The 10,531-nt window shown below is 45.4% G+C and overlaps 1 protein-coding gene across 3 annotated transcripts in view; it reads right to left on the bottom strand.

Moving 5' to 3' along the window:
• Nucleotides 1–3,918: 3,918 nt before the first annotated feature.
• Nucleotides 3,919–10,531, bottom strand: part of SIRT4 (sirtuin 4) — a 12,680-nt gene continuing 6,067 nt past the window's right edge. For 2 of the 3 annotated variants that reach the window (XM_035017138.1, XM_035017139.1), the window contains exon 3: nucleotides 8,684–9,249. In XM_035017138.1, coding sequence (XP_034873029.1) covers nucleotides 8,730–9,249 — 520 coding nt within the window. In that variant the 3' untranslated portion in view covers nucleotides 8,684–8,729. Of the gene's footprint in view, nucleotides 4,417–8,625; nucleotides 9,250–10,531 lie in introns of those variants that run through there. The other variant, XM_035017140.1, reaches the window with a different exon arrangement.

Here is a 10,531-nt window from a genome sequence, read left to right as displayed (position 1 = left end):
TCCCGGAAAGGGACGAGGGGGCCGGGAAGCTGGGGTGCCAAGCTGGCGCGAGGAGAGAGGCGAGTGGATGTGGGGCGAGCCAAGGGCTTCTGCGCCCCAAGTCCCCACTGTCAAAGAGGGGAAACAAAAGGTGGAGGGCTTTGCAGCTCTGACCTCCGGTTGGAATGCTCTCCCTTTCCCCGCCTGGTGCTTGCCTGTTCATCCCTCAGGACTTAGTTGGGGTCACCTCAGGAAGTTTCTTGAGTCTTGCCATTCTTCCCTCCCAAAGTGCAATTTTGCGCAGTTACCCCACCGGGCTTCTATAGATACTAAAGAAAGGGAGTTCAGAACTGGATGGACTGGCTTTGATTACTGGCCTGGTCACCCCAGGTGACCTTAGGCTAGTTACATAAAATCTCCAAGCTTCAGGATCCTCATCTTTCAAAAGAAATAATATAGTATGCAGATCATAGGGTTGTGGGAATTAGGTGAGCCAGCGCCTTGTAAAATGCTTCCTACAGTGCTTGTTGTATAGTAAATGCTCCATAAATACTGTTTTCCCAAGGGGAAGGAGAGGGAAGGATACTCTGTTTTCTTTAGAAAGGCTTTATTATATCAAGCAAGATTTGGCTTTTGTAATCTTTTTAAAAAAAGGTACGCAAAAAGGAAATGTAGCTCTGGAGAAGATTCATGCGAGTCTAGTTAAAGGAGTACTCAGTAGAGGACAAAGGTTTAGGCTAGTGATAATGGCTGACATTTGCTTACTATGTGCCAGGCACTGTGCTAGGAGCTTGGGATGCATCACTACCTTTTTTTTTTGAAGATTTTATTTATTTGACAGAGAGAGAACACAAGTAGGCAGAGAGGCAGGCAGAGGGAGAGGGAGAAGCAGACTCTCCACTGAGCAGGGAGCCCGACGTGGGGATCTATCCCAGGACCGTGGGATCATGACCCAAGTCGAAGGCAGCCGCTTAACCGACTGAGCCACCCAGGCGCCCCGAATCACTACCTTTCTTAATCTTCCCTAACAACCCAATGAGGTAGCTACTAGCATCCTCATCTATAAAGAGATTGAAGATTAACCACTTGTCCAAATTCACATAACTAGTAACTAGCAAGACAGGATGGAGGGGCGCCTGGATGGCACAGTCGTTAAGCGTCTGCCTTCTGCCTTCGGCTCAGGTCATGACCCCAGGGTTCCTGGGATGGAGCCCCGCATCGGGCTCCCTGCTCATCGGGAAGCCTGCTTCTCCCTCTCCCTCTCGCACTCCCCCTGCTTGTGTTCCTGCTCTCGCTGTCAAATAAATATATAAAATCTTAAAAAAAAAAAAAAAAAAAGACAGAGATGGAAATCCAGGTCTGTCTATATCCTAAGAGTTTCGATTCCATGCTATAGTCCTTTCTAATAAATTGAGAAAAAAAAAACACTCTCCTTTCTTGGATGAGATTAACTTTTTTTTTTCCCTTCACAAAGTGGAATTTATCTGTTTTGTGACCTAAAGATTAAATAAAAAATCTGGATCTGAGCACCATCTTGAATCTCAAGAAGGACAATGTATCTGGAATTAACTAGTTCAGATTATTCCAATTAACTATTATACCCCATTCCTAGGAGCAGGGTAACCAATTCTTCCTGGTTTTAGCACTGAAAGTCCTGCAATCCAGGAAACTCCCTCAGTACTGGGCAATGTGGGACAGTTGGTCACCCCACCTAGGAGTGTTGGATTTCCTATTGGTCCTTAAATGCATCCTCTCAGGAAAAGTTTGGCATTCACTGAAGACTGACCCTTATGCGTGGCCAAGCATTTCTTTTTTTTTTTTTTGTTAAAGATTTTATTTATTTATTTGAGAGAGAGAATGAGAGAGAGAGAGCACATGAGAGGGGGGAGGGTCAGAGGGAGAAGCAGACCCCCCGCTGAGCAGGGAGCCCGATGCGGGACTCGATCCTGGGACTCCAGGATCATGACCTGAGCCGAAGGCAGTTGCTTAACCAACTGAGCCACCCAGGCGCCCGTGGCCAAGCATTTCTTACGGGGTTAATTTATTAAGTGAGCTAATGTGTTGTAAAATACTTTGCATAGTGTTTGTGATATAGTGTGCTCAATAAATGCTGTTATTTAAGGGAGAGGTGAGAGACATACTCAATTTATGACACTGTAAAAAGGAATATGAGTTAGTGGGAAACTGGTTTTGAGTGTTACATACTTGTTTGCCTTTGTGACTTCTACTTACCACAACTGTGATAGCAGAGCAGAGCCATGGAAGCAGTTGAAGCCTGTAACCGGGGCAATGACAAACCGATAGCACCCACTAGTCAGTTTGTTATTCCAGCAGAGGGCACTTACAGTGGGTTGGGAACTGCCATGCTGGTAAAAAGCAAAAGATGTAAAGTGAGGAGACAGCAGAGTTCCTCTTGGGACAAATTTTTGGGGAGGAATTCCATCTCAGGAGAAACTATGAACAAAACGAACATTCCTAAGGTCCTGAAGACTTGGTTTCATGAATCGTGCCAGCATTAGGTGATAGAAAGAGCCTGCCTCCTTCCTTGGCAACCTAACCTGCTCTCCACTGTCCACTGCATCTTAACCATTCCTGGTCTCCTTGGCCAGTTGTACTGCTGGTTTCTACTTCGGGCTTCTTTCTAAGCATAAGCCTCAGACAAATAGGAAGCAGTTGTTTAAAAAGAACAGAACTGGGAGGAAAGTCTTGGATTCTAGTCCTGGCTCTTATACTATGTTGTATGGCCTTTGGTAAGTCTGGATCTTAGTTTCCTCCAAAATAAAATGGGGGGGGGGATGCATTTAATTTGCTCTCATTCTGTCATTCCATGCATGAATCTGTGACATTTTGTGGTAGAGAATAAGGATGAGGAAATAGCACATTCTCTGTGAGCCACTTGAAGCCAAGAGGTTGTTTGTTTTTTAAGATTTTATTTATTCATTTGAGACATAGAGATACAGACAGAAAGAGAGAGCATGAGCAGGGGCAGAGGCAGACGGAGAGGGAGAAGCAGGCTCCCTGCCGAGCCAGGAGCCCAATGTGGGGCTCCAGCCCAGGACCCTGGGATCATGACCTGAGCTGAAGGCAGATGTTTAACCATCTGAGCCACCCAGGTGCCCCTGAAGCCAAGAGGTTGTATCTTTGTAGCTTTAGTACCTTAATACAGTATCTGTCAGTAACCATTGAAATTTGTGGATGAGAATAGCTTGAGATCCAAAAGACCCAGATTTGAATACAATTACTGGTACTGACTTTTGGTAACTGAGCAAATCTGATTCAAAGCACCTTAGGATCCTCCTCTGCAAAAAAGCTGGAATGAGATTTACAACAACCTTACACCTCTTCAGAATTAATGACTATGGGAAAATGTACAGTTGTGCAGATGAAAAGAACTCTGTTGGTTTCAAGATCCTGGATTATCCCAGTTAACTAAAATTTACTTCCTAGGCAGGTGCAGGATGAACATGTATTGCTTTGCCCTAATTTTAGACAAAGGACTATCGAGAGTAGGCTGTGATTCTTTCATCCGCTTTACTTTTTGATGAGATTGTGCTGAAAGCTTTAGCCTGGTACAGTGATTCTCTCTGGCTAACAGTAATGCTGCCTTACCTGGCAGAAACAAATCAGTTTAAGAGCCCACTTGTTTCCTCTCTACAGACCAGGTTCAAGGCAACTGTCTCATTATAGCAGCTGAAATCCGGCAGAAATACTTAAGAGAACCGTGTCATAAAGCCCATTCTCTTTTAGCTGATTAAAAAAAGAATATAGGGATGCCTGGGTGGCTCAGTCGGTTAAGCGTCTGCCTTCGGCTCAGGTCATGATCCCAGGGTCCTGGGATCAAGTCCCGCATCGGGCTCCTTGCTCAGCGAGGAGTCTGCTTCTCCCTCTGCCTGCCACTCCTTCTGCTTGTGCTTTCTCTCTCTCTCTAATAAACAAATAAAATCTTAAAAAAAAAAAAAAAAGAATATAAACGTACAGCCCACATACTTGGTGTGCTATTAAAAATATGGTTCCTTTATTCCTTAGTTAATAAAAAATTCATTCATACCATTACTCATCTTTAAAAAGAAATATCAAAATGTTTCAGTTAGAGACATTTAACCATTTGTAATTCTAAATGAAGTCATTTTCTTCTCCCCTCACCCCCCCACATTAGTGAGATTCCTGGGTTAGCACTCCAGAGACCGTTCTGGCCTACATATTTCCCAAGCTGTTTCTTCTGCCTGGTGAGATAAAAAGCAAGTGAGGGCAGTTTTCCCTATCAAGAGCAGCCGCTGCTTTGAAAAAGTCTTTCTTCAGGGTAAATCTCAGCCACACTCAAACCTGCCCAGTTCAGAGAGGGAGGGGCTGGGATAAAGATGTTGGTTTGCTGCCCTCTACAGGCTACACTCAGTGAGCTTGATTAGTTAGAGGAGGAAGTGAGGAATCCTTACGAATCTGAAAAGAAATGAAACAAGTTAATGCTGAATAAGCCGAAAGTGGGTGGGGGTAATGATTGTGAACATCACCCTACCATTCAAAAAACAACAGCATTTAGGGCATGTAAAGATGGCCACCATATCTTGTTAAGTGAAAAAAGGATGTGATAAAACATGCACAGCCTTGGGGCACCAGGGTGGCTCAGTCGGTTAAGCGTCTGCCTTCAGCTCAGGTCATGATCCCAGCGTCCTGGGATCGAGCCCCGCATCGGGCTCCCTGCTCAGCGGGAGGCCTGCTTCTCCCTCTCCCACTCCCCCTGCTTGTGTTCCGTTTCTTGCTGTGTCTCTCTCTGTCAGATAAATAAAATCTTAAAAAAAAAATGCATTTAAAACATGCACAGCCTTGATTTGATTTTTGTAAAAACAGATTTAGTTATACCAGAATGTTAAACTTTGGTTATCTTGGTGGTAGGATAATGGGTAATTTGTATTATATTCTTTTTACTTATATGTATCATCTTTTCTTTTTTTTAAGATTTTATTTATTTATTGGTCAGAAAGAGCACAAGCAGGGGGAGCGGCAGGCAGAGGGAGAAGCAGGCGTCCTGCTGAGCAAGGAGCCCGATGCGGGACTCGATCCCACGACCCTGGGACCATGACCCGAGCTAAAGGCAGCCGCTTACCCAACTGAGTAACCCAGGCATCCCTATCTGTATCATCTTAACGTTCTACAACAAATATATATTATTCTAGTAATAAGAACCTAGTTAAAAAAAAAAAAAAAGAACCTAGTTTTAAAAGTATATTAAAAAGTGTGTGGGGGGTACCTGGGTAGCTCAGATGGTTAAATATCTGCCTTCAGCTCAGGTCACCATCTCCAGGTCCTGGGATCGAGCCCCCATCGGGCTCCCAGGTCAGCAGGGAGTCTGCTTCTCCCTCTCCCTCTGCTTCTTCCCCTGCTTGTGCTCTCTGCCTCTCAAATGAATAAATAAAATCTTTTTTTTTTTTTTAAGAGAGAGACACAGCGAGAGAGGGAACACAAGCAGGGGGAGTGGGAGAGGAGAAGCAGACTCCCCGCCAAGCAGGGAGCCCGATGCAGGGCTTGATCCCAGGACCCCGGGATCATGACCTGAGCTGAAGGCAGACACTTAACGACTGAGCCACCCAGGCGCCCCTGAATAAATCTTTAAAAAAAATGTGTGTGTTGGGGCGCCTGGGTGGCTCAGTCAGTTGATTCTCCCAACTGTTGATCTCGGCTCAGGTCTTGATCTCAGAGTTGTGGGTTCAAGCCCCATATTGGGCTCCATGCTGGGCATGGAACCTACTACTTTAAAAAGTGTGTGGCCAACGGGGCTTCTTTGTTTGCTAGTCATGTTCTCTTTCTTGATCTAGATGCTATATGTCTTCATCAAGCTGTCTATAATACATGCTCTTCTCTGTATGTATAGTATACTTCAATTAGAAGTTTTTAAAATAGTATGTATAGTATACTTCAATTTATTTATTTTTTTAATTAATTAATTTATTTATTTATTTGACAGAGACACAGCGAGAGAGGGAACACAAGCAGGGGGAGTGGGAGAGGGAGAAGCAGCTTCCCGCAGAGCAGGGAGCCCAATGCGGGGCTCGATCCCAGGATCTGAGCTGAAGGCAGACGCTTAACGACTGAGCCACCCAGGCGCCCCTAGTATACTTTAATTTAAAATAGTTTTAAAATATGGGGCACCTGGGTGGTTCAGTCGGTTGGGAGTCTACCTTCAGCTCAGGTCATGATCCCGGGGTCCTGGGATCGAGCCCTGCATCGGGCTCCCTGCTCCGCGGGAAGCCTGCTTCTCCCTCTCCCGCTCCCCCTGCTTGTGTTCCTTCTCTTGCTGTCTCTCTCTCTGTCAAATAAATAAATACAATCTTTAAAAAAAAATAGTTAAAAAAAAATTTTTTTTAAAGATTTTATTTATTTATTTGAGAGAGAGAGAATGAGAGAGAGCACATGAGAGGGGGGAGGGTCAGAGGGAGAAGCAGACTCCCCACCGAGCAGGGAGCCCGATGTGGGACTCGATCCAGGGACTCCAGGATCATGACCTGAGCCGAAGGCAGTTGCTTAACCAACTGAGCCACCCAGGCGCCCAATAGTTTTAAAATATCAAAAATAGTTCCTGCTTTTAAAGGAACTCTCATTCATTGGTGGGAATGCAAAATGGTGCAGCCATTTTGGAAGGCAGTTTGGCAGTTGCATACAAAACTAAACATATTTTTATCATACGATTCAGCAATCTTGCTCCTTGGTATTTACCCAGATGAGTTGAAAACTTATGCCCACACAAAAACCTACACACGTTTACAGCAACTTAATTCATAATTGCCAAACACTTGGAAACAACCAAGATGTCAGTAGGTGAATGATAAATACTGTGTTGAGTGTACAGGGCAAAGGGGTGTATGGGACACTGTACTTTCTGCTCAATTTGGCTGTGAACCTAAAACTACTCCAAGAATTTAAGTCTTTTTTTTTTTTTTAATTTTATTTATTTATTTGTGAGAGAGAGAGAGAGCACGCACAAGCAGGGGGAACAGCAGGGCAGAGGGAGAAGCAGGCTCCCTGCTGAGCAAGGAGCCTGACGAGGGACTCAATCCCAGGACCCCGGGATCATGACATGAGCTGAAGGCAGCCGCTTAACCAAGTGAGCTACCCAGGCGTCCCAAAGTCTTTTTTTTTAAGTGGTTGTACTTCTCTAGAAATATACTAAAAACTATTGAATTGTATAAATGAGTAAACTGTATGGTTTGTGAACTATATCTCAATAAAGCTTAAATGGTTGTATTCATAGATTAAAATGCATGTGAAGTACCAACACATGCTACAGTATGGATGAACCTTGAAACTATTATGCCAAGTGGAGAAGCCAGATACAAAAGGCCACAGATTATATGAAATGTCTAGAATAGGCAGAAATAGATTAGTTGTTGCCAGGGACTGGGGAGTGGTAGTGGGGTTGGGAGTGGGGAGTGACTGTTAATGGTTATAAGCTTTCTTCTTGGGATGATGAAAATATTCTGGAATTAGACAGTGGTGAGTAATGTTCAACTTTGTGAGTGTACTATAAGACAACTTAATTGTATACTTCGAAAGGGTGAACTTTATGGTATGTTTATTATGTCTCAATAAAGCTGTTATCTTTTTAAAACGGGAAAAAAGCAATGGCAGATTTTGAAAGATTATCTTAAATAGCAATGTGCCAGGGTGCCTGGGTGTCTCGGTCAGTTAAGTGTCCAACTCTTGATTTCAGCTCAGGTCATGATGTCAGAGGTGTGAGATTGTGCCCTGCCTCAGCTGGGGCTGGGCGTGGAGGCTGCTTAAGATTCTCCCCCTCCCTCTCAAATAAATTAATTAAATAAATAGCACGTACTTACAACTGGAACATCATAGTCTTTCAAGCACTATAGTTTAATGCACATTAAAAAATTAGTTTTAATTAAGGGGCATACAGTGGGGCTCAGTTGGTTCAGCGCCTGACTCTTGATTTTGGCTCAGGTCATGATCTCAGAGACATGGGATCGAGCCGGGAGTGGGGCTCCACACTCAGTAGAGAGTCTGCTTCTCTCTCTCTCTCCCTCTCTCTTTGCCCCTCCCCCACTCACACTCTTTCTCTAAAATAAGTAAATAAATGAAAAAGTTTTTAATTAATAGGGGCTCCTGGGATGGCTCAGTCGTTGGGCACCGACTTTTGCTTTCGGCTCACATCATGATCTCAGGGTTTTGAGATCGAGCCCCAAGTCCAGCTGTGCGCTCAGCGGGGAATCTGCTTAAGAGTCTTCCCCTCTACCTCTCCTTCAGCCCCTCCCCACCCCCTGCTCACATGCTGGCGTGCTCTCTCTCAAATAAATAAAAATCTTTTAGAAATAATAAAAATTATAAAATAAAAAATAAATTTTTTTTTAAAAGATTTTATTTATTTGACAGAGAGAGAGATAGCGAGAGCAGGAACACAAGCAGGGGGAGTGGGAGAGGGAGAAGCAGGCTTCCTGCAGAGCAGGGAGCCCGATGTGGGACTCGATCCCAGGACCCTGGGATCATGACCTGAGCTGAAGGCAGACGCTTAACGACTGAGCCACCCAGGCGCCCCAAAAATAAATTTGTTTTAATTAAGAATGGCCATACATTAAGAAGCCTATATTTTGTCAGTGCTCTCAGTTGAATGGGAACTGGAAACTTATCTAAGAAAGCATTTACCATTTCATTTACAGTGAAAGTCCCAGCTTCGGGCTCAGGATCACCAGGCTGTGGTCAGCGTGGGTCTATCAAAGGCAGCAACTCTCCGCAAGGAGAATCCAGTTTCAGACATGCCAAGTCGTCCGACCGTGTGGGCCCAATGTTAAGTATTGCAATTGGGAGCTGCTTCTCTCGGGCAGTGAGGATAAACCTGTAGCCAGAGTACACCTTACAAGAAGAAGACACCCGTGAGAACTCTCGGTGCAGGAAGACAGAAACCAGACAGGGAGCCTCTCCGGGGTTCTCCATCCCACAAAAGGGGCAGTCACCACCCTGACCAAGTCAGATACCTGCAAGGACGAGCCCACTACCAAGAGGGAGTCCGCTTCTTTTACACGCCTGCGCACAAAGTCAACCTTGTCAGGGTTCACTGTGTCCCCGAAGAAAACGACATCTGGTTTCAGGGGGCCTCCACATCGGGCGCAGGACGGGACCTGAAAGCTCTGCACCTGCCCCTCTGTGAGAAAGACGTCGCCATCCGGAGCCAGGCCGTGGGCCTCGGCACTCCAGGTGCGGTTCAGGGCTTCAAAACGCTCCTGCAGCACCGCCCGGGGAATCTGTTCACCACAGTCCAAGCAAAGGACCCTGAAACCGAAGAAGAGTCTACTGAATGGTTGGTCCCAAGGAGGCACGAAGCTGCCAAAGACGTCTCATCCCCGACCATTTTTAACTGCTCTGACAGTGCTTGTCATTCCTAACATGCAGTCTTTCCCCCATGTTAGAATACCTTCTCATGACCTCTTTACCACCATTTCTCACTTTCCTTCTGCTGCCAACCTGTAGAACAAGGAGTGTACATCTGTTTTCCTAACTCATGCTCCCTGCTTACCCTGTCAGCTCATTTTTATCCGTAGCACAACTGCAAATGACTTCCTTAGTGCCCAAACCCATGCTTTTCCCTTCCTCCCCTCCTCCTCTGGGGGGATGGTCGCTGTCCATCACCATCGTCTCTTTAAAAACGCTCTTCCCCCTGGTGTCCTTACCCAGTGTCTTCTGTTTCTCTTCTTACCTCTCTAATCATGAGCTCCATGAGACCAAGAACTTTGAGTCCTTTGACCACTGTGCTATACCCACCACCTAGAACAGTGCCTACAGACAGTGGGCATTCACTAAATAGCTGCTAAAAGAAAGAACAGAAAGTGGTTTAGTTGGTTTCTTCTCTAATCCTCAATCTTCCAGTTTTCTTTCTACCTTCTCCACCCTGGGGACTCCGTTTTCACTGCCACAATGCCTCTGTGCTAATAGTCCCCTCTCCCGTACAGGACTCCACTCCTGCTCGGTCTCCCAAACTCCAAGTCATCTTGACTGTCCTGTCCAGCTTATCTCTGTCTTCACCCGCCCCTCCCCAATTTCTCTATCACCATCCTTTCTCCAGTTACTTGGGCAGGAACCCTTGGAAAAACTACTCATTTTGCTCCTTTTTATCTAGTCAGCCATCAGATTATGTTGATTATTTTACTTAAAAGGCCCCCATTAGGTGCACCTGGCAGGCCTAGTTGGTGGAGCATGTGACTCTTGGTCTCACGGTTCTGAGTTAGAGCCCCACGTTGGGAATAGAGATTACTTAAAAAAATAAAATCTTAAAAAAAAAAGGATGGGGCGCCTGGGTGGCACAGTCGTTAAGCGTCTGCCTTCGGCTCAGGTCATGATTTCAGGGTCCTGGGATCAAGCCCTACATCGGGCTCCCTGCTCTGCGGGAAGCCTGCTTCTCCCTCTCCCACTCCCCCTGCTTGTATTCCCCCTCTCGCTGTGTCTCTCTCTATCAAATTAATAATAATAATAATAAAAATCTTTAAAAAAAATTGTAAGAGGGGCGCCTGGGTGGCTCAGTTGGTTGGGCGACTGCCTTCGGCTCAGGTCATGATCC

The sequence above is a fragment of the Mirounga leonina genome, unplaced genomic scaffold (genome assembly GCF_011800145.1).
Source record: "Mirounga leonina isolate KUSES-001 unplaced genomic scaffold, KU_Mleo_1.0 Mir_171, whole genome shotgun sequence".
Taxonomy (NCBI): Eukaryota; Metazoa; Chordata; class Mammalia; order Carnivora; family Phocidae; genus Mirounga; species Mirounga leonina.
Note: the sequence above shows the minus strand (reverse complement) of the source record. Positions and strands in the feature narration are given on the sequence as shown.